Source organism: Lepidochelys kempii, chromosome 4 (assembly GCF_965140265.1).
Source record: "Lepidochelys kempii isolate rLepKem1 chromosome 4, rLepKem1.hap2, whole genome shotgun sequence".
NCBI lineage: Eukaryota > Metazoa > Chordata > Testudines > Cheloniidae > Lepidochelys > Lepidochelys kempii.
In genome coordinates, this window is record NC_133259.1 from 18,460,193 (window position 1) to 18,485,364 (window position 25,172).

General features: G+C 39.5%; 1 protein-coding gene and 1 long non-coding RNA gene across 24 annotated transcripts in view; both read right to left on the bottom strand.

The window, feature by feature from the left end:
- MAPK10 (mitogen-activated protein kinase 10) overlaps positions 1-25,172 on the bottom strand; it is a 266,175-nt gene that overhangs the window by 49,254 nt on the left and 191,749 nt on the right. For 3 of the 23 annotated variants that reach the window (XM_073340581.1, XM_073340589.1, XM_073340579.1), the window contains one exon: positions 16,754-16,825. The exons of the other annotated variants lie outside the window; for them this stretch is intronic. In XM_073340581.1, the coding sequence (XP_073196682.1) occupies positions 16,754-16,825 (72 nt within the window). The remainder of the gene's footprint in view (positions 1-16,753; positions 16,826-25,172) is intronic. 23 annotated transcript variants of the gene reach the window in all.
- On the bottom strand, positions 8,628-11,776 carry LOC140910203 (uncharacterized). Its single transcript, XR_012158460.1, has 3 exons — positions 11,660-11,776; positions 9,403-11,013; positions 8,628-8,840 (listed from the first exon to the last, which is right to left on the bottom strand). It is a non-coding gene; the product is annotated as an uncharacterized lncRNA (long non-coding RNA).

Genomic DNA, 25,172 nt, shown 5'->3' on the forward strand with positions numbered 1-25,172 from the left:
CATAAAGGTACTTAATTCCCTCCCAAGATACTTCTCAATCAATGTCTTGGTTCATCATCATGACTTGAAGACTTATAAGCCATAATGGGTGAGACATTTATAGCACCTAGCCTACTGGTGGACACTGCACAAACAAATAGTAATAGTAATAGCTGGACCCCTCACAATATAAAACTCTCTCCCTGTTGGTCCTGGATGTCAGTCTATTTCTGTTTTTAAATCCTAGCTTAATGGCTACTGTCTCTTACACCTGTGCAACCCCATAGACATCAGTAAGGCTACATGGGTATAACAAATCTTATTTGTTCAGCTGGGCATATCAATCATAACTGTCACATTGTGTAGAGTGGTACCCAGTGGAGTGAAAAGGGTGTGAAAAGAGTTCTGCAAGGGGAGAAGTTACCCCTAACTTGTTTTCTCCTTTCTTCATGAGCGATCAATAATTTGTGAAGGACATTTTATTTGGGAATAAACATGTTATGTGACGGAAAAGACATATTTGCCAGAAGTTCCTGGAGATGCATACATAAACTGAAATGCTGCATACTTGCGTCTTTATTCTTCCCAGCCATTTATCAGTTCCTAGTTTTATAAGAACAACAACAAAAACTATTTGGCAAATTGTTGTAAAAATGTAATGTGTTTTCTTGATTGTTCACCATTTCCTCTAACAATTATCTTCTATCGGTACACAACATACCAGTTATACACAAATATTTCTCTTTTGTTTTCCTCAAACATGGCAAAAAACAAGAAACAGTTGTTATGCCTTCATCATGAATGCTAGCTTCCACATGCTTTCATATGCAACCAAGAAACCCTCTCTCTTATTTGAGGGCAATGCTTTTAGCTTTCCTGGAGTACCAATGAGCATATCTGCTGAATGATTTGTCACACTTCTAGACATGTTCAGAATATGCCCTACTGTGTCAAAAAAAAGGGGAGGGAGGTTACGACAATGTTTGATCAAGGATATTGCCTTTAAAACCAGTCCCACCTCCCTAACACAGTCCCTGCATTCATCAGGCTAAGGATTTGAAGAACGCGTGAAATAATATACGAATAGACACAGTGATTCACACGTTTCTACCAAGAGACTGTCACAAGCATGTAGCTAAGGAAGCCTCATGGGAACCCATTAGAAAGAAAACATTCATTTTAGAAAGTCTATTTCTGATGCAGCACAGTATGAAGATAATCTTGTTTTCATTATTGTTAATTGTTTATTTACAGTAGTGCCCACTCTGTGCTAAAAGATTTCCAAACACTCAAAAAGAACAGTCCCTGCTCTGAGGAGCTCACAATCTAAGGGCAGAAAAGAGGCCAGATGAAAGGGAACAAAATTCTATATAATTTGCATTGAGATGGCTGAAAAACTGGAACATTTGGGGTTTGAAGTTTCCATGAAAAATGTCTCCTTTTGTTGTCAGAAAATTTCAAAATTTAATTTTTTTCAACCAACTGGCTAAAAAGTGGGATGAATTTTTCATGAAAATGTTGTCCCCCATTTTCACTGGAAAATGTAGGAATTCAAAAATTTTGTACCATCTCTAATTTGTGTACAGGTCAACATGATTCACTGTGTGTTGCATGGCAGAAGTGAGTCTTTAAGGGGGGCTTTAAATATGGGCTTTGCAATATAAACTCATGGAGGTTGCACTATGTACAGAAAACATGAAGGTAACTGTGTGATAAGGTTGTACCATGTGAGATCACATGGAAGAGGGCACAGAAGTGAAAGTGTGAGCAACTAAAAATGGGTAGACAAGGATGGGAACACTGGTGGAGCAGAAGGTATGGAGAACACATGAAGCTTGATGAGGAAAGATAAGTAGGAGGGGCCAAATTATGCAGAGCTCTGAAGGTGGTGGGAAGATGCTTACAGTTGATTTGACAGCAAATGAAAAGCCAGTGGAAGTATTCAAAGAGAGGAAGAGTTATATGAGCAAAGGAAGGAAGTTTAGTGACTGCATTGTGTATGAACTGGTGGGGTCAATGTGTATATTTGAGAGGCCAATAATCAAGGCAGTATATAATGAGGGCCTGAATGAGAGATTTGACTGTGAAGATGAAAAAAACAGGACGGATCTTGGAGACACTGAGGAGGAAGATATGTTCGGATTTGGATGTTTGGGGCACGGGAGAGGATTGTCGGCCTGAGGGACAGGGAAGATGGGGGTGATGTTGACAATGACTGAGAAGGGGAAAGTAGAGAATGTTAGGGAGGGAAGTTCTGTTCCGCATGTATTCAGTCAAAGCAGACAAGAAGACATCTGAGAGGAGACAGACAGGCTGAGATGTGGGATGACACTACCCACAGACAGATGTAAAGTTAGTAAAAGATGAAAGACAAATCTTGGGCAACCCCACTGAGAGTGGGAAAGGGGAAAGGGGGCAATTACTTATAATCTTCTAAATGGTGTTGTGTGTATGCAGCAACTTCCAGCATGGCTCTCATTTTCATGGTCAGTAATTGCTATCGTTTATGTCATCTTGGAACCTCCTCTACCACAGAACTCAGGAGTACTATTTCAAAACTTCTGAAAAGCTTTGGGGACAGAAATAAGTCTCTTTCCAACTAAACTACTGAATGAAAGTAATGCAGCAACACCCGCAAAATCAATATAATTATCAAAGTTATATCACCATGAGGTACCATCTCACCTGTTTTTAACTTCTCTTACAAGTTTAAGGTTTGTTTGTTTTTTATATGAATGATTGCTCTTTGTCTGGTTCTTACTTCTGGACTAATGCTAAGCAAATTGTACACAACATTATTTGTGAACATTTGGTTAAGTAAAAATAATAATTACATTTTGAGAAAATTCAATAGCTCTTTTACTTTGCTTCCTGTGAGCATTCAGATAATGAAACTTTTTGTTGATAAACATTTTAATGTAAAGAAAAAGTATTCCAAATACATCTTCATGCCAGTATTCACATATGTATTCACACTGGCCACCTTAGAAAGCTCTCTGTAAGTTTTGGAGTCATTCCCATTAAGGGACATTTCCTGTTTGTTCATTATTAAAAAACATTGCTAAATGCAAAAATATTTCAGCTCATCAATTATCTGTGAACTATTCACTCACCTTTCTTAAATTACTATTCTTCTTGTGGACTGGAGAGTTATCACATGGTACTGGTTCTGTTCCCTGACTTGATGATTCCCAAACTCATAAGAGAATTTTCATGGTAACTGCTGAACACTTCACATGTGTCTAATTTATACTTTTAGGAGTTGGATTTTGTGATGGTCAATAGATTTTATAGCCTTGCCAAAAATGAAGCTAAATTAGTAGGTGAACCCAAAGGCTTTTCCTGGAAAGATAACATAATTTAGAAGGGGACCTTGCTGAAATACCTAGGTACAGGAGTTGCTTTGAAGATGATACATGATAGGTATATACCACACAATAAAACAATTAATCCATGCATTAAGCATCAAAGAAATCATATCAGGCGATGGAGGGAAAGGACAGAGAATCTTTTCCATGCATATTTTCATTTGGGGGAGCAACACCAGATTTTCTGATAAAACTTTGCCTCTTTTGTGTACATTTGCTTAAATATATTTGTCAAAATAAGGGGTAACAAAACTACTACTACTAAGTATCTTCACCACAGCAAGAGGTTATGAGCCTATTCCAGGAATGGGTGGGTGAGGTTCTGTGTCCTGAGGTGTGCATAATGATCCCTTCTGGCCTTTAAAGTCTCCGATTACATAAGATAAACTGAAGTGGGTGTGATTTTAGTTTTGCAAAAGTCAACCCTAAAACCAGTGGCAGTTCACATTCAGGTGGCCATTTGCCCAAACCTGCAAAATCCAGAAGAGAGAAATCACAAATCTTACTATGAAGAATATGCTCTAGCATAGGTGGAGATAAACTTTTCAGAAACAGACCTCTAAGTATAGATGCTATCAAATTAAATTTATCATGGAGCAGAATATGTCCTCATTTGAGCAATCCATGTTACATGAGAAAACACAGCCTCTTGAATTAATACTATCATAAACTACAAAACAAAGTATTCTAGTCCAGGGGTGAAGCCATTGTAGGCAGCTACACCTACTCAAGCTTGAATAAATCTCACCATAATTAAAACCATACACAAATTAAATTAGAATTGATTGGGAATTTTAGGATAATTTTTTTCCATCTGAAAATGTCAATGCATCAAAACTGAAACTGTTCCTAGGAAAGGGTTGGTTTTGATGAATTTCCTAATTAGAAATATTTTTGGAAAAAAAATAATTTTCAAAGTTTTCAATGACATTCAATGACAAACTTTCAATGACAAAGTTTTCAATTTTCAATGACATTTGATTTTTAAAAATAGTTAATTTATAACAAAAATGGTTTTAAAACTTTAAAAATGTTGAATCTGAAATGAAGTATTTTGAAATTACTGAAATAAAAATGTTTCAGGCGACCCAATCTGGATTTTTTATAATACGATTTCTATCCCGATTCCTGACAGGAAAAATTTAAAATTTTTGAAATTTCATAGGATGGAAAACCTGTTTCCTGCCCTGCTCTAATTAACACAGCAGAAGCCAATATACAATATACTGGGCTCATGACAGAGAGGGGAGGCATTGCTGTCCAGTTATTGGAACAGGAGACAAAACTTGTGTTCTACTTCCATTCCCGCCAGTGTCTTACTATATGAACTTAAAGCACCCACTTCAGTTCTTTGTACTTCAATTTACCCATCTGTAAAATGATTATAGGAGTGCAGGTTTAGAGTAGCAGCCGTGTTAGTCTGTATCCACAAAAAGAACAGGAGTACTTGTGGCACCTTAGAGACTAATAAATTTATTAGAGGAGTGCAGTGAGGCTTAATTAATTGTTTAAAAAAATTAAAACAAAAAACTGAGCTCCTCATATGAAAAGGGCTTTCTACATGTAAAGTATTGTCATTACTATATGTAATAAACAATTTTTAATATCTAACTTTTAAATCCATAACAATGTACTGATTAGGAGTTGTTTTTGTACCAGATATATCAATCAGATACCTAGTATGAAATGACAACATCAAACATTGCAAACTTCACGTTTTTCACAAGGAAACCCCTTAAAGAGCTGCTGATGCTTCATGGAAAAACAGAATTACTTGGGAAATGTGCATGAATAGGGTTTTTGTTCCTTAAGATTTCCTTCTATTGTCTTCCACTTGAATAAATCTATGATTTGTGTCATCAGAGCATAGGATCAGAATTTCAAAGGAAGAATAGATAGCAGAAACGGATGAGTTCTGTAAAACAAAAAGCTGCTTTTATAGATAAATCCCTAGTATTAAAAGATGGGGAAAGAAAAGTACAAAAGAAAAATGAGTCCAGATTGCTGCTTGCTTTACTCACACTAGTATATTTTAGTTCTACTGTTACTTCTTTCTATTTACCTTGTCCATTACTTTCCAAGTCAAATGCATGACAGGGTACAGTCATGATACAGTCGCATATTGGTCAGGCAGTAGCACCCCATTTCCGTGTCTGGTTTTGTAGAGTTACTGGGTCAAATTTATCCATGGTGAACTTTCTGGTGTAACTCCATTGACATAAATGGCTTTACACCAGGGGAAAATTTCTCATCCTAGATACCTTTCTACGCCAATGTTGATTGGAGATCAGTGACAAATACCCAGAGGGAAAATGGGACACATGTAAAGCGTGGTCAAATGCTGCAGGGACACAGCATCTAGATATTCATGGCTTGGAAAACCACTTGCTTACTTCCCACTGCAGAGGCAAAAAGCTTTCCCTGGCCAGTGGGCAGAAACAATGTCATCAATGCTGCAAAATATAAACTTTAATTTAAAACAAATGTCTAAGTTTGAGCCCTAGATGCACATGTCGTGGTCAAAAACAGAGATGATGTGAATGGTGGCTCGGTTGCACATCGGTAAATGGAAGTATGTGATGGTGAGTGTAACCTGCATGGCAACAGAAACGAGGTGAAGGGAGTGGCATCAGGAAACACTAACATTGTGATGATATATGCAGACTTAAGGTGAAGTAGGCTTCCCTGGGGCTCAATAAGGAACAGTGCCTTTCATTAGTTTTGGGTAGTAGACAGGGGAATAATGATTTAGTTAATAAAGTGGGGGACCAATTCATATTTTAGGATAAATGCAGGGTCCAGATGCGTACATTACAATGTGTTTATGGTTTCAGGTCCATTAATTATAATGCCTGCTTGGTCTTTGGCAGCAATTCAGAGTTTTGGATAGACTTTTCTTCTGGTGTATGGTATCTGATGGCACAAACAATTAATTAGATGTCAGGTAAGTGATGCAGCCATTCTAACACGGCATCATCCACAGATGTCAAGCACCATAAAATTGATAAAGAGCACAATTCATAACCAGATGGCATGCTGTTTGCTCTTGAGCTCCACAGGGCAGGATGGGGAGCACTAGAACCCCCAACAGTAAAGATGTAAGTTAAACCGCCCATGAACACAACAGATCTTACTGTAACGAAGAAAAATCTTTCAGTTCGTATGGCTGCTCTGAGGGGCATGTGAGAGCTGATTCAGACAGGCTAGGCGACACAGATATGAGGTGCCTATCTGCCAAGAAACGTACCATCAATCCAAAATAGTGTCCCACATGACATGTCACTGCTGTGCCTTAGAAAGATCATGTCTGACGTCCTGTCTGAGAGGCTCAACTATTTCAGAAAAGGAACGTCTTTGACTTTAACAACTATTTTTATGGGGCTTTCCAATGAAATTGTGAAGTAAGCTGTCTTGATACGTAGCTGCGCCTAGTAATGCAGCCAGTAATGACTTCTCACCTAATTGCCAGGGAAACAGTGCCAACCAGGAGCAGAAGGTTGGAAACTGGAGTTGTCCAGCTCACACCAGTGATGATACAAAGGCAGAGTTGATCATTAACTCCAATATCCACAATGACGACTGGAGACCCATGCTCCCAACACAGTATTCAGTAGGTGCAATAATTAAGGCATCGGAAGATGTCCATAAGGTTGCAGCGCTACTGCCCCAGGAGTTGACAACAAGCCTGGAGACAGAGAGTGGTGAAGCTTTATCCCCAGATAAATAGGGTACACTTCAAAAACGATTGGCTGATTGCTCAGAAGGACCTGCAGCTGTCTATGAGCTAACTGGTTGGCAAAATGGAAACAAGATGATACTGTCTTTAGTGCATGTAGTTTAAGACACCACTTCAAAAAGTTTTGGGCCAAGGTGTCAAAGTACGATGACAGGCAGAACTCCAGCACCTCAAAGCTGCTTCTAGTTATTTCAAGCCAGATGTCATCAGTGTACAGAAACTTAGTTGCCGAGGTGGGTGACAGGTCAGGCGTGTGTGTGTTGTACGCATGCATGCCTTCACACTGGCATCCTCCATTAACCCCCAAGGGGGGGGGGTGCAGAGAGACCAATCCTACTTGGCCTTTGGCACCCTGACAATCTTATAGCTGAATATAGAGGGGATATCTGCCCCAAGCATGATATTCTTCAGCAGCTAGCCAACAATATGGTAATGGATGTTTTAATGCTTCAAGAAACCCATTCCATCCGATGAAGTGAGCTGTAGCTCACAAAAGCTTATGCTCATATAAATTTGTTAGTCTCTAAGGTGCCACAAGTCCTCCTTTTCGCGAATACAGACTAACACGGCTGCTACTCTGAAACCATTCCACCAAGGACGCTCATACACAGGAAGTCATGGTATATGGCGGCTGATGTGATTCTGGTTTACAAGGTCTTGTATGAGACTTTGCTAAGTGCAACTACAAAGTCAATTCCATGTGGTTTTCATAGGACATATATCACTGGCTTGGATGTTTGTGACAACCTCTATCAAAAAGTCAGATAGTCTGTTTCACCTGACGGGACAAAACAGGCTGCTAATATTCTAAGGGACTGTCTTAGCGTTAAGAGGCAGGAAAGGTGGCCCACACATATTGAAAGTCTAGATTTCATCCACTCAAGTCATAGGACTTGGGACTCTTTTGTGGCCATTGGGCAGAAGAGACCCCAATCTGTCCTACACGTTTCAGCAATGTGGAAATTCATCTTGCGGCCAATAACTTACCAGTAATTACAAACAGAGATCGTGATTAGAAGGTATCATCTGTTCTCAGAAACTTCAGTCAACCTCCTCAGCTGACTCCAGCTTACCCCACCCATTCATTAGGGAGGAATTGGAATCAGTGACTTTTCTTTCTTAAAACCGTACAAGGTTCCTAGGCTTCACAAAATCCAGGGAGAGTTCCTGCATCACATGAGCTGATCCTGTAGCAACTTTCAGCTAGGACTCTATAATACTTGTCTGGAATGCTGTACTGTTCCGAAGGTCTGGTGGCACTGGAAGAAAAGTGGATGACCTGAAGAACTATCAGTTGCGCTGATCAGAGTAACTTTTAAGTTACTTGAGAGACTGGTACTTAAAAGCTTTTAATTGACCCATAGTTACCACATTACCAGGCAGGGTTCTGAGCAGGAGAAAGTGCTGAGGATCAAATTATTAGACCGACGTATTTTATGAAGGATGCCTTTGAGGCAGGACAGAAGATTTGTACAGTTTTTGTTGACCTTTCATCAGCACCAGTTTGGAACCATGAACTAGTCCTAAAATTATACTCCATGATCTCAGAGAAGAATCTTGTAGATTTTATTATGCATACGATTACTAACCAAAAAGTGATTGTCAAGTATGAAGCTGGTTCAAGTCATCCAGGTCATATGAACAATGGATTTCCCTGGGAATCTGTACTCATTCCGATGCTCTTTGGATAGACCAACATGGTAAACAAATGCCACGCTTGAACCACCAGGTCATGTATTCCTTAGGATATTCACAGCCTTGGGGAAAACATTTTTCACATTAAAATTTCTCTATTTTAATACATGACATTGTTACGCTGTGCTAATTGACTCGGACTTATTATTTAACATCAGAGTCATAAGTACACTCTTTAGAAAGTTACAGGTGACACTGAAGTGTCACGGGCATTTATACAAAACCTATTTTTAAAAAAATTCTAAGGAAATTCCCTCCTCCCCAAAAACATTGTTATCTAATTTTAAATGTAAAAATACTGTTTATTAATGTCCGGAGGAGACTTTAAAAGAAAGTTTTGTCAAACTACATGAATGTTGGAAAGCCAAGAAGTTGGAGGACTAAAAAACAAAACGTATTAGAAAATATTGACATGTCACCCAAATCACCTTAACTTATTCCCCTCTATCTCTCTCACTCCAGAACAACCAAATTAAAGCAAAAAATAATTAAAGGCAATGGATATCTTAATCACTTCAATGACTCCAAAACAGAGAGGGAATCTAAGTGGACTACCTTATTCTTGTGAGCAAGATGAATTACATGCAATTATGGCATTTTTGACTGAAATTAACAGGTACTTACATTGCTAGGGTGAAATAGTCCCGTCTTCTTTAAGACCATAGACATTCACCCACGAAAACGAAAACAAAAGCAAGATCTTTACATCTCTTCACAAAACATGACCACATTTGAGTACAATCACTCAGGACAATACCCCAAAAGTACGTGTGGTTGCAAATGTAAAAATGTCATAATCTGAGACTTCTAGCTACTGTGCCCAATTTCTTATTTATACTATGACAACTTTTGTCATTCTAAGGGCCAGATTCTCAACTGGTATAAATCATCACAGTTTTATTGAAGTCAACGACATTTTATGTCAACTGAGGATCTTGCCCAGCTAGTATAAAGGGCCCTTGAAATAAGTGTAAATATAATTTGCTGCAGCAGCATGAAGTGGACTTAGTGTAAATAATAATGAGGCTCACTATGTCTAGGGCTACGGCTATTTGGTTCTTGCTCACATGATCAGGATCTAATAGATCACCATATGGGAGGTTGGGAAAGAATATTCCACAGCTCAGATTGGTAGTGACCTTGGGGCTTTTTCAGCTTCTTCTGCAGTGTGGTGGTGTGGGTCACTTGCTAGGATTATCTGGGTATATCTCATTTAATCAGTCCCCTGCATTGCAGGTGCCTCATGCATTGGTGCATTTCAGTTTCTCCTATTGTCTGCCTATGGCACATAACAGTCTCCTGCAAGCTGTAATACTTGGTCTCACATTGGTCATTGAGTTTAGTATGCAGATGCTGAGTTGTGTTGGTGGCTGTGATATACAGGAAGTCAGACTAGATGATCTGCTGGTCCTTTCTGGCCTTAAACTCTATGAGAAGACTTGATCCAAAATTAAATACATCACATGGAACGGTGTGACTGGGGATCACTATCATATCACAGATATATGAGCATAAAAGACATACAGGCCACTTACATATTCCATTGCTGCTCAACAGCACAGGAAAACTATGCACATATGTGGATTTAGTAGACTGACTTCCAAAAGTCCTTATCACAATCTTCTTCATCAAGAGTTCTTCAGCAAAATATCGTCAGCAAAACCCCAAGGGGCAACATGTGTGCAGGATGGAAGCTTGGCAGGGGGCAAGCGCAAAGTTATCATTTGGGTGAGGGTTTATCTTTAGAGTGGATTCTTAAACTGGAATTTCCAAAATGTCCAACCCCTTTTTTAAACTATAACATTCTCTCAAGAGTTTTTTTGCCATTACTAGTCAGTAAATAATCACAACCTTATCCAGAGATTAAAATATATATTTTCCTAAAGAAAAAAAATCTATACTGGGAAAATACGTTAATATAAAATATTATTGCAAAGTTAAAATCGCACATTTAAGCCATAACCAAGTCAGGAAATTCAGAAGTTAAGGTTGAATGTGCAGAAATTAAGGTTAGCTCCGTCTCCTGGGGCACAGATCAATAATGATACTTGGCTCAATCTTCCTTACCTAACTCAGAGGAGTATTTCCACTGAAGCCACCTGTGAGAAAGGTGAGCAGAGTTTGTTCCACAGTTTTTAATCCAGATTTCACTCACACACTTCAGTGGGGTTACCTACTTGAGTAAATTTAATCCAATGGAACTAATCACACATCTATGAAGAGCAGGATTTGGCCCTAAGGGAAAACATACAGTGCCATTAGTTCTCAAAATAATAGAATCCTTTCTCCAACTGTAGACATAATAATAATAATAATAAAAGAAAGACTGTGGTCCCCTAGTCAAAGACTGACCTCAGACAAACCACTTTAGTAGGAGCTTGCTCAGCATCAATGGAACCTTCAGGGAGTTTAGTTACTAAAATTTAAGAAGTCTTTGCCAAGCACGTACAAATTGTAATTTTTCGAATTGGCCAGAGAGTGGCGAATTTTCAGAGAGATCAGAAAAGGCATATCCCTGAAACATAAGGCCACCCCCTGCCAAATTTCAAGTCCCTGTTAAGAGGATGGTCACCAGAATTTTTTAACACAGGCAAAGCAACGTATTTTTTCCCCTAGCCTCGTTCTTGGAAATGGCTTAACTGTTTTTGCTAAAATATTAAAAAAACATTGGCCCTGAGGCAGATAAATGATATGGATAATTTCAGCCCACATGGTTAGATTTGGCAAAGTTATAAGCAACTGAAAACAAGATCTTATAATGGGAATTGTCAGTGAACCCGAATAATAGGCGGTGCTACCAGCCCCACCTATAATACATACATAGATACCCACACACCCATACCTTTCTGAAGTAATCGAATAAACTGCATTTAATTTTCACCTTTTTACTTTTTTCCATCTGTGTTCTCATTTTCTCTTTCACGTGCTCTCTCAGAGCTCTATCTACACACCATTCCTACAGTGAAAGAGAAAACTATTGACACTAGGTCCTTTATCAGTCCTGTTTCACTTTATCAGTAGTGATCATGTGTGGTGGAAAAAGGTACATATGCTGTTTCTTTATCTGTAAATGTGTCAACTGTGCTCCAAAACTACAGAAGACCAAGGTCTAGAATGGGCAACATTTAGTCTTGGACAAACAACGAGGTTTGAACTCAGATATCTTGTGATTCATCAGGGTAGAAACGGGAGCTTTTAAATTAGCAGCTAAACCATTAGAAATCTGAAAATCTACTTTTCCTATGGTATAAGGCAATTGTTCTTAGCCTTGTTAGACTCTGATGTCAAACCACATGTAACATTATTAATTATAGAAAAAACGATTCTAGGTCACTTTTAAAGGCTTCTAAAATGGATTTGATATACTTCCATCCTTGAGTCCTGTACAGTTGGATGCCTGGTGTAAGGCACCTGGTTTTCCAGATGGAAGCAATTATTTTTAAAATCACTAACACAGTTCCAAAATAGTTTTAAAAAATTATGTGGCATACACAGAATTCATGATTGTGTGGTGGAATATGGCTTCACGAATGCTGAGTCATATGGCCATCCCATACTCATGCCAATAAAAGTTTACATACGACACCATCAGATATTCCCCATACATTGTAGTTATATACATTCCCATATGCATTCACACCACTGCATTCACAAACTTCCTAGTGAAAGGTTACAAAATTTGTTTGGAAGTTGTTCTTAAAAAAAATAAAGCTATGCATAACCTTCGCTTTCATAGCTAACCACAGGAATTAGGGTGAGTAAGGCACCTGCTCCTCCTTTGTGCAGGTTACTCAAATCACAGGTAGCATTGTGGGAACAAGAGCATTCTCTGTGGGGCTGCTATGTCCCTTCTCCCTTACCCAAGAAAGTGGAGTACATGAAAAACAAGAGGAAACTAGGAGGCAGAATCTTGCTCAGAGCTGGTGAAAAAGCCACAATTCATCCCTTAATTGAAGGTCCTGAATTGTAGGCTCTCAACCATAAATTCCAGTGTTGCTGCAACTGAGATTGGACAGAGGCAAATACGGTACCAAAAAAGTGTTCCACCTCCTATTAACCAGCTGTTATAAACTGTAGCACAGCCGAACACTGAAAATGCGAGGAAAGTAGTGCAGCTTTTTACAATTGTGGGCCAATGAAGACTGAAGGGACTGTTAATGATGTAAAACTTCCATCTACAATTTGATCATTTCTCAGAGACGGCTAAATTCTGCTCTCGGTAACACTTGTGTACACCCAATTCATTTGGAGCGTTTACAATGTTAAGTCAGAGCTAGTACCTGCTCGCAATTTGTCCACAATCATATTTGATTGTACTATTTGCAATTCTAGCTATTTTGGTTTGTTACATAAGCCATCCAATTCAGACAACAGAAACAATACCATGTGACTTATATACCAAACTAAACTCACGTGACTTGCAAACTGTGAATTTTATAATCAAACATAAAATTTAAAATTTGCATTTGGTGAATATTCAGGCTTTCGAATTTGCAATCACAGATGCTGACTCCATGGGTGCTCCGGGGCTCAAGCATCTAAGGAAAGAAATAGGGGGTGCTCAGCACCCAAAAGCCACTGTGGTTCCAGGGCTCCTGGCCGGCTACCGATCAGCTGTTTGGCAAGCTCAGGGTTGGCCAGCAAAGCAGCAAGCAGCTGGCAGGAGGCGCTCGGGGGAGGTGGAGAGGAGTGTGTCAGCAACAGGGGAAAAGAGGGGGAGAAAGGATGAGGTAGGAAGAGGTGGAACGAGGGCGGGGCCTCGGGGAAAGAGGCAGAGCAGGAGTGGGGCCTTGGGGCAGAGCAGGGCTGGAGCACCCACTGTGTGGGGGGGGAAGTCAGCGCCTTTGTTTGTAATTGCTTTTCGTGCGTGTGTGTGTTCGTCTTGAGCGTGCAAACGTTCCTGGAAGGTGAATGTAAAAGCCTAACAAACACTTTTCAAATCAAGTTTTGTTTGTTAATTGAAACAGATATTTGCAGAAAATTTCCCCACAATTTCTCTCTGCTTGACTAAGAGCAAAATTTGGTTCACTGACTTCCTTAGCAAATTTCACTTCTTTCTTATACCTGGCAATAAAAATAAATAAATAAATCAGATTTGTAACTCTTCTGTTGCTATAAATATCCACGGGTTCCTCCTATGTGTTTGATAGAGGAATGATAAAAGTCCTACTTGAGCAAAACATTTAACCACATGCTTAATTTTAGCATACATTTGAATCCAACTGGAATGAATGGGACTGAAGCATATGCTTATAATTAAGCAAATGCTTAAATGCTCCGCTGAATCAGGGTCACAAAGGTTATAGACCTTATTCCCTGCTGGCATGACTCCATATTGCATCAATATTGGTCGTGTGACTTCAGTGAATTCAGAGTTCAAAAGCATAACTTGAACCAAAGCATAACACATCTTGAGCCTAATCTTTTAAATTTCTGATTACCCCCAATTTCCATTCACTTCACTAGATATTGTGAGCTCAATATCTTTCAGGGGGCATCACCACCTTGCAGGATCAGATCCCTTATCCTCTGAGGGGTGAAGAGAGGAGCTGGATTTGGTTGTTATGGCATGCATTAGAAAATAATGTTTTTTCCAAGGATGTTCAACTGTTTGAAAGAGAATTTATAAGTTGCAGGCAGAGTACCAGTGAAGAAAGTAAGGGAACTGCTGAAAAATACAGCAGAGTTGCACATAAAACGCAGTGCACATATAGTACCATATACATATATACAAATAATAAACTTGTGTTGCTAACATCATTTATTATTATAGTAGCACCAAGAAGTCCCAGTCATGGACCAGAAACCATGATGCTAAACAGATGAGGAGAACATGAACTCAGTTAAGAAATAATTCCAAACTAATCAGCAGTTGCCAATGGCTGATTTCTGGGAATTGTTGCGATAGTAAACTGAATTTAATAGTTTAATTATAGAGGCTTTTTGTGATCTCTTTTTAAGAAGTATAAAGCTGCATGAGGGAAACTTATCTTTTAAAATCAATATATAGGGCATGTTCAAATAGTTTTATACTTTTTCCTGGTAACATATTTAATTAAATCTAACAAAGCTAAAGCCATCAGCGTAACAAACAATGGAACTACAGCACTGAGGTATAGCAGTCTGAATGCTTCACCCTATCCCACAATTGCCATAGCACATACAGAAACACATCCTGGGCTGAATCCTGAGCTAGTGCTAACTGGAATTACACTGATTCACACAGCAGAGAATCTAGCCCAATCCATGCTTACAGGGTCCAGGTCCTGTTCCCATGGAAATCTAGTGGTGTTTTGCCATTAATTTCAATGGGAACAGGAGCAGCCCATATTTCAGCCACGTATTCATCAAACGTGGGCTCAAGTCAGAAACTACTGTATTGATGGCAGTCAAGATCAGGAAAAAAATCTGTTTTGTTTTGTTTTTTTAACAAGGCTTCAGATATTATTATTTCCCCACATTAATCAAATAATTATACCCTTTAAAGATATCAATGTGAATATAGCAGGTGCATGAAAAATTCATCTAGCAAGCATGCGATAGCACAAAAAATTACAATCAGAGAGATTACAGTGCACATCGCTACATATCTTTGAGTGACAAATGCATTAACACCTGAAGACTTCTTGCCACTTGGTGTTTTATAAGCACAGGGTCCACATGAGAAATAAAATCTATAAACTTAATGGTCCAAATGGTCCTCGTTGTAATTCCTTTGAGTTACATCTGAGTGAACTGAAATTTCAGACTGATGCACGTTAAAATAATGAAATATTTATTGAAGTTTGTGTAGAAATCTCAATGGTAGCTTTAATCAGAAAAAAAGAATTCCTCAGTGTAGTAAGTGAAGAACTGTAAAATAACTAAAAAGCACACTCTGTTTACTGGGCCTTTATGCCCACTGATTTAAAATGAGTTTAACTATATTTGTTTGCAGTGTTGCTGTAGCTGTGATGATCCTAAGATATGCTAGAGAGATGGCAGGTGTGGTAATATCTTTTATTGGACCAACTTCTGTTGGGGAAAGAGACAAGCTTTCGAGTTTTACAACGCTCCTCTTCAGGTCTGGAAACGGTATCCAGAGTGTCATAGCTAAATACTTTGTATTTATAATACAATTTATAATGTATTTAAATACAATGTATTTAGCTGGGACACTCTGGTTATCTTTTCCATACCTGAAGAAGAGCTCCTAAAAGCTCTAACTACACTGTCCATTCTACCTATAATGAAAAAACCCTACTTCCATAAAATCACATTAATTGCTTTAATGGAGAGAGGACAGGCTTATCTGCTCTAGTTTCATTTTTCAAAATCATAATGAAAATGAAGTCTATTACAATGATTTAAAGCAGAGAGAGTCTTGACTCACTAAGTTAGTACAATCCAGACTACTACAATTCTTATAAAAAGTAAAATCCCACATCGGAAAGCATTTCCTAGTTAAATAGCATTGTGTTTCTATGTACAGTGATCACCATTAGAAAATCAACATTTACCAAAAAGTAGTGTTTGAGTTATCATCTCTTCTCCCTAAAGCATAGTGTCTATGATTTACCACTCACTGATATATATTGTATGCATGGATTTTAATGGTACCCACTCTAAAACATAACTTGAACATTAAAATATTGTCATTTATAAAAGAAAATAAGAAAAGGTAATTTGAGACATTTATAGTGCAACATAACTAATAAACAGATAGTCACTGGCTGCTACCAGCAGAAGTGATGAACAGTACATAGCATCGTGTTTGATCTTTCGTGTACTATACTCACTGTGTTCTCCATGTAAGCCTTTTACTGGGAGACAAAGACATTATAGCAAGGTACAGGCTTTGCAAGCATTTTGTAATGGGACTTATCCCAGTTATTTAGATACATTAAATGTATATCAGCACTAGTCTATTACCGAGGGGCCTGAGGGGAAAGGATTGAAAGTACCTATAGAGACCAATGGCTGCTAGGAAGGATACGATCAGTGCCAGGAAACAACACAGCACCTTTAATCATTTCTCCCATGATGCACCCTATTGACCACATGTCAACTGAAAACAAAAATGAAATGAAGGTAAACAAGAACACAGCAACAGAACAACAAATAAATGAGAAGACAACTTATCCAGCCATGCCTGCATACAGGAGCCTGCAGCTGGTACTTCAGATGCAGTGCCTGGCTTACATTCTTCTGAAAGGTATATCTGGAGGAGCTGTGCTTGTGTATACATGCTTGATGAGAGTACAGCTGGGTTGAGAAAAACTGACTCCAGTCATTTTTTTCCCACGAAAATGAGAGACAATACTATTAAACCCTGGAAACGGAGTAATACCTATGGCTATACTATGAGTTCATGCAAGTTTGCAATTATAATTAAATAATTAGTTTCGGTTTTTTAAAGTTCTCATTTGCTTCCATTACCTAGGATCATACTAGTTTGTGCTGTAAATGAATGCTGGTCTTTGTATTCATTGGGGATATGCAAATCACTTCCCTTTCATCCTTTCAACTACAGGAGATCCATGCATATTTTAAAATCTGAACTGCCAACAGCCACAAAAGAAAGCTTGGTCTTGACAAAACATATCCACATCATTCAGAAGTGTGAATAAAATGTGTTGAGATCTTTCAGTTTCAATAATGCATGCTTTGGAGTCTGTTGGCTTGCTTCTATTGAATCTCAACAAAGCAGCTAGTTCAGAATGGGTGTCCTGAGAAACTCATAAGATTTTCATTCTGCATGATAGGAAATGCTAACTTTATAATGGAACAGCTCTGATACAAAGCACTAAGCTGGCCATTCTGGACTGTAATTCAAAGCAAACCAGAGGCCCGATTCCACTCCTATGTATATTGATGTATCTGAATTGGTTTCAAGAAAGTTACTCATGATTTACACTGATATAAAGGATATCAGAATCAGGCCCTTGAAGTATAATGTATAATTAAACTGATGCTCTCCTCCCTGCTATTGCCAGTGAGGATGAGCTGCTTAACATAATACAGCACAAACATGCAAGTAAGCAAGCCCTGACACTAAACTGCATGTGCCAACTTCTTTCTATGATATTCAATAACAGAAAGAAAGACGTCTTTGCTGTGCCGGATCTGTGTGGGGAGAGACCAATGTCATGTTGTTTGGTTTCACTCCTCCTTAAGATTCCATGCCAACTCTGATTTTGTAGCAGTAGCTTAAAGTGGGTTTGGTTTGTAAGGAGAATGTACTTATTGTGGAAATCTTAATCCTGACTGTATTTAAGGTTCCCTGTAATTTTACTTAGCATCTGAGAAGCTTTATAAGCACCAAAAAATGGCTACTTACTTGGTAGCAATAAGCAAACCCAGGAGAACTAATTACTGCTGCTTCCATTACAACAAGCTGAATGACATGCAGAATATCAGGAAAAGATAGAGTAAACAGTTGTGTGTCCAATCATTATTAATACATTTGTTATCTTAAGAAATTTCTGTCTCATGTTATTGTTGCAAAATGTTCATTAAAAATTATGTCTATGGAAAATCATCTAACAGTTTAATTGCAAACTCTTTTCATACTATAAGCCAGCAATGGAAGAATTCCTTGCATTCTACTTTACTTGTGAAGTTTTGTGAAGGAAATTCTTATAAGATTTCCAATGCCACACAGACTGGGTGAAAACCTTGGGATTTGACCCAATGTCTGTGGAGAAAAGATATGCAAGAACAAATGGATATAAACTGGCCACCAGGAAGTTTAGACTTGAAATTAGATGAAGGTTTCTAACCATCAGAGGAGTGACATTCTGGAACAGCCCTCCAAGGGGGAGCAGTGGGGGCAAAAGACATATCTGTCTTCAAGACTAAGCTTGATAAATTTATGGAGGAGATGGTATGATGGGATAGCCTCATTTTGGCAATTAATTGATCTTTGTCTATTAGCAGTATATATGCCCAATGGCCTGTGATGGGATGTTAGATGGGGTGGGATCTGAATTACTACAGAGAATTCTTTCCTGGGTGTCTGGCTGGTGAGTCTTGCCCACATGCTCAGGGTTTAGCTGATCACCATATTTGGAGTCGGGAAGGAATTTTCCTCCAGGGCAGATTGGCAGAGGCCCTGGGGGTTTTTCGCCTTCCTCTGTAGCATGGGGCACAGGTCACTTGCTGGAGGATTCTCTGCACCTTGAAGTCTTTAAACCACGATTTGAGGAGTTCAATAGCTCAGACATAGGTTAGGGGTTTGTTACAGGAGTGGATGGGTGAGATTCTGTGGCCTGCGTTGTGCAGGAGGTCAGACTAGACGATCATAATGGTCCCTTCTGACCTTAAAGTCTATGATTCTTGCTTCCTTTTTCTCTTTCATAAAGAGATTTTAAAATCCCTAATAAGACCCTAAATTTGTCATTGTATATGTGTAATAATAGTAACGCACTTGAGGCTAAAAGCCTTATTGTTACATATATTACAATAGTGTCCAGAAGCCCTAATTAGAGATCAAGGCTCCATGGTACTAGGCTCCATACAAACATGTAGTAGAGAGACCTAAATTTAATTTAGTCCTGTATTAATCAAGACTATCTCCACTGAATTCAGTGGAGTTACATTGGTTAAAACTGGTGAGAGGAGAGAATGTCAATGTCATGGTCACAAAAGGTACCCCTCACTACAGTCTCAGATCCGGGAGTCCTCTGTTTATCCACAACAGGTACAGGACAGGGAGAAGCTGTGCAATCTTTCCCCATATTGCCATGCCACTGTGCCTTAGCTCTGACCCTGGAGAAGAACCACTACAAAGAATAAGAGGCTGCTTTATACTCCACCTTTTCACCTCTGCCGAGATGGCCAGTTTAGTCCCATTTGTGATCGTTTATATTTTAATAGTGCAGATACCTGTCCACTGAGAACTGGAAACAGACTGTCCTGCTTTGAATAGCTACTTGTTGTAGCACTGCTGGCTGTGGGATTTCTGAGGCAAACTCTGATGCTTGCTATGCTCATTTGCATATATATAGCCCAGAATATGTAACAGCCCAAACCTATTTTACACAAGTGCTGAGGTCTGAACTCTGGGAACAATCCAAGGAAGTCTGAACATGCTTGTCAGTGCACTAAGTTCACTTCTCCAAGTCCATTTTAAAGGGGGTTTCTTCGAAGGAGTTCTGCTGGGAAATACTTCTTCAGCTCTTCATGCTTACTGGAGACTATGGTCTCAGCTACAGAACTGAATCCAGCTGTTTACTTGAAACTTTCAAAGGGAAAAACCAGCACAGTCCTCAGTAGAGTGGAACTGGCTGATAGCAACTCTGGTACATCTCAAGATAGATCCCATAACTATGTACTCATATGTTGTAACCATAACACAGTACCTGGGGTCTGGTTATTGTTTTTTTAATATAACTAAAAAGGAAAATCACTGTAATTCTGCAGTGTGTTGCGTCAGGTCCCACTGCACCACAGAGCCCAACACACTGAGCTGGAAAGACAATGCCCCCAGGGGCATTTGATATTTTGGTGGGAATGGGCAAACTGGTTTAGAAAACAATAAGAACATCTTCCCTTCTGCTCTACGAACCTTAGCCCTTTTATAGGCATGAATGCAAACGCAAGCCCTTTAAAGGGTTAGCCTCACATGTCCTCCTCTTCTGCCCTTCTTGAATCTCTTCACTGGCTCCCAATCTCTTTCTTAATCCAGTTCAAACTCCTAGTCCTCAACCTCAAGGCTTCACATAGGTCTGTCCTTGCTCATATCTTTGCTCTCATTCTTTCCTGGTCACTCCACTCTACTCACCCCTCTCCCATAATGTTCCCTTCATTCCCTTCTCCCATTCACAACCCTGTGCCTTTTTCATGCTTTCCTCTATGTCTGGAGCAGCATCCTACTTCCTGCAAATCAAATTAAAATTACTTTGCTCTCTCTTCCTTCTAACCTCACTTCTCCTGGGTATCTTTCCACTACAGCCTGCTCCTTTTCTGTCACCTCACTATTTCTTTAAACTTTAATAATACACACTGAAACAAAACATGGAAAAGTTAACAAAAAAGTAACATACAAAGTCAAAAATTACTTCTACAATTTGCTTCCCGTGGAAGATACTGATCTCCTAGCCTGTGTTCCTCTCTGATTGTATAATTGCCTCTCCCTCTTATCAGTCCCTTCCCCATGATATAGTTATTGAGTTATCTGTCTTAATTAGGATCCAATCCTACAAGATGCTCAATGCCTCCTGTGAGATACCAAGCACCCTCAACTCCTATTGAGTTGAGGACCTTCAGCAGATGATTGCATGTGCTCAATACCATATATGCTTAAGACCTTAGAGGATAAGGTCTTCTGAGCAGAAGACATGCCTTGTTTTATGCCTTTGAAACACCATACACAACACTAGTCCTATATAAACAATACAAACATTAATTGATTGCTTAGTGGCAATGATAGAGGTCAAAAAGGTTTGTGTACTTTGTTGTCTACTTCTGTTTCCTGATCTGTAAATGGATGCAACATAATAGTGTGAGAACAGCTTTGGCTACACTAAGACTGTGAGCAGACTCCATTTACCTCTGAGCTGAATAATTATGTTCCCATCAAGCAAAGGGCTTCAGACGGTTTGCTTTGATAGTTTTCCCTCAATAAATTCCTCTTAAAAATATGGTAGAAAGTTACATAAAATAAAAAAGATTCAGTACCCTCACCCTATAAAAATTTACACCTGCACTATAAAAATGATTATAAATTTTAATCAGGTGATTTGGTGCATGCAAATTTATTTTATTGGTACAGTATTAATGCTGCAGATTTCCTGATAGGTTTAGAGCTCTCGCTCTCTTTCTCTCAACATATACTATACATTCATTGATACATAGTAATTATATCTCCCCACTCTGCAATTGGTATCTGAAAGTCTAAGGGAATTTAAGAAATACAAAATGTTAATTTAGACCTTCTGAGTTTGATACTAATAATGGTGAATTCTAGCATGTACAGTTGTCAGGATACAAACAAATCTAGCATAAGACCATATTCTACTTTCAGGCCTCGATTCAGCAAGGTACTTCAAAGCAGTCACCTGCTGGGAATTCAGAAAAGATGATGTTCACCTTAGTTAAACACAGTCACAGTTTATCCACAGTAGAGCTGCAAGACTAACAGAAGGCCTGATTGTGGCCTTGCCTACACAACCACGCATGGGGATAAGGGGGAGAGTGTCATGCCTCGCACCCTGTGTTCTCTCCAAAGCTTGGTTCCAAACTCCGAGGGCTAAGCACATTCTGCACATTCACTATTTTGCCCCTGAGCTAGCGTGCAGAGATTTGGATCTGCCCCTCCAATGTGCCTACCACCACAGCTGAGCTGACATGGGGGGATGCAATCTGATAAGGGGCCAGTAGGTTGTTACTCCCACATGGCAGGATTCCTTTCCTGTGCTGCTCCTGGGCCTGTGAAGCTGCACCTCACGTAGCACCTCTTGCACAAAGCACATTGTATATGCTCAGTCGAGCCCAAAGGTGTTTCTGAGCACTTGGCGCGCCCACCTTACAACACTCAATGGAAAAGCTTCCATTGGCTTCAGGGCGAGGTTTTTCCTGTAGAAGGACTTCAGGATTGGTCCATTAGTGAGTCACAGAAAGCTGTAGTAGTGAGTACTTGAATGTATATCTATAGCTCTCAGGGAAAAAAACAACAACATTGTAATGGGAGTAAATCTGCAAAGCATCTGGGCCAAGCAATTTAAACCAACACTCACTTAACCCAAATACAATGAAAAGTAGTCTAAACCCAACTCTTCAGCTTGCAGAGCTCAGGTCATCTAACTGTTGGGTTTAGAACCACTTTCTGTATTGTTTTAAACTGCCTTACCTTGAACTAGCTTTTTTTGTGAGCCACAGAGGTTATAGCCAAGCATATTTTAATTATTTCATCTTCTCTATGGAGAATCTTTCAATAGCCTCTCTCTCCACAATATTAATAAAAAATGTGTATACATTTATTAATAAAAATGAAACAATATAATGTATAATCCATGGTAAATTCATGTTTTATGTACTAATTTTGGTAATTAAAGTACCTAGTTGCCCTGACAATCAATGTTTTACCTATATCCCTTTCATACACTGATTGTGAAACTCCACTCTATTATACCAGCCTAACTCTGTTAGCATCAGTAAAGTTACAACAGAGTCATGGAGTGGAGAATCAGGCCCATGTATACTTCTGAGGCTCACAAAAAAAGCTAGCGCAAAGCAAGCAATTTAAAACACAGAAAGTGCTTCTAAACCCTGCAGCTAGATGATCTGAGCTCTGCAAGCTGAAGTGTTGGGTGATATATATGGACACATGTAGGCACTAATGGCTAGATTTTCAATAGTATTTAGCTGCCTAAAGCAGCAGATAGGCACCAAGTGAGATTTTAAAGTGTACCTGAGTAGATTGGGCACCTAACTCCCACTGACTGAAAAATCCCTGTAGATGTCCATCTGCATCAACAGATACTTAAATACCTTTGAAAATCTGCCTCTTAATTACTGAGATCAGAAAACATGACTAGAAATTTGCCATAAATCAATATAGATATATTGAGCTTGCCAGTGCAGAGGGGAGTGGGCGTGCTCTCCTTTGAAGGAGAACATTGGTTTCCGAGAGCTCCAAGTGATTCTCCTGCTTCAGCCACTATGCCTCCTAGAGCTTCTGCTGGGAGAGCGCACCTCCTCTCACTACTCGCCCGCCAACATGGGACCCTGGCTAAAAGGCAGACCGAACACTTTGCATTGTAGTGCTAGTTTTTATAGTGCCTTGAAAAACATCTAGCACTAAAATACTGCAAATAGATAAAAATTTCTTGCCAGCTTAGTTTTATGATTAAAAACTAAAAGTTAAAAGTTAAAAGCTAAAAATTAGATACTCTCCTTTCTGGTTTATACCACCACTTGACTAAATTACTTGTGAAGTCTCCCCTATTTATATGGGGAAATGGCTTTCTCCAGAAGTAAGTGATAACCCTGATCTCCTTAGGAGAAAGCGGAGAATGGATCTATTAAGATTCATATTATTTGATTCTCATAAAGAGAGAAGCTGTTATGATAATGTTTCTTTGGAATAGCTCACAGTGCAAACACCAAGGCTAATTAAACCCAGTGCTGATGTAAAGGAAACCCTAACTGAAAGAAAGAAAGAAATAATACCTCTGTCCCAAATGAAACCCCAACCAGATGTGCAAAAAACCTTTTTTTTTTAAAATACTCTCCATTCTAAATCAGGAACTCATCAACCAGTTTCCTCCCTGACTCACTGCCTCATGTTCTATCTTGGTGAGAGCCTGCTGTGCAGGAGCACAGGCAAGATATGGAGAGTTCACCCAGACCAGACCACTATGCCCTACAGAGCTGTGCTCCAGGGGTTTCTACCTGCTTCAGTGCAGAAAAGTCTTGGTGAGTGGACAAGGGAAGTATGGGTGGTTGTCAGTTGGAGCCACCGCTACGTAGATCCACTATCCAAAAACCTCTAAAGCTGGTGTTGTAAAAGCAGCCATGGATTATCTCAACTGCCATTTACGAGGCTATTGGGGATAATCCAGATTCAGAGATTTCCCTCTGTACAAACCACTTACTTGATTGCACATAGGATTTGGCTATGAGTAAGGCTATAATTTTGTCATGGTTATTTTTAGTAAAAGTCAGGGACAGGTCACAGGCAACAAACAAAAATTCATGGAGCCCATGACCTGTGCATGACTTTTACTAAAAATAATCATACAAGCCATGGGGCAGAGGCACACAGCCCTGGTTTCAGACCACTGTGGAAACCGTGGGGCAGGGGTACACAGCCCTTCACATGGGGCAGGGATGCACAGCCCCGGCTGCAGCCCAACATGGAGCAGGGGTGCATGGCCCTGGCTGCAGCCCCTGAGGGGGGCAGGGGTGCCACCTGCACTGCAGGGCAGAGGCAAATGGCCCCATTTGAGCCCCCGGTGGACGCTCTGGGGCTGGGGCACATGGTCCCGATTGCAGCCCCCAACGCAGAGCAGGGGAGCATAGCCCTGGCTCCAGCCACAGCTTCGGCTCCAGCCCCAGCTTCAGCTGTTGACAGCTGAACCCCAAGAAGTCACCGGAATCCGTGACTGCCATGACCTCCATGACTAAATCATAGCCTTAGCAATGAGTCTGCACATATATGTATATCATGTGTATAACTGACTGTAAATTAAACTTGTATGGAATATATATATATATTGAGTCCAAAAAGTTAAAAGAATGTTAATGGTCAAGTATCTATATGGATGCAAATTTCACTGATGTCTATTGGAGCCAGATGACCTATCATGTAAAGAAAATACTACTGAAACGCAAACTGTCCCCACGCTAACCAAAACCCCATATCCAAGCTTGTGTCTGGATACAAATTCAAAGTGATGCATGCACAAGCC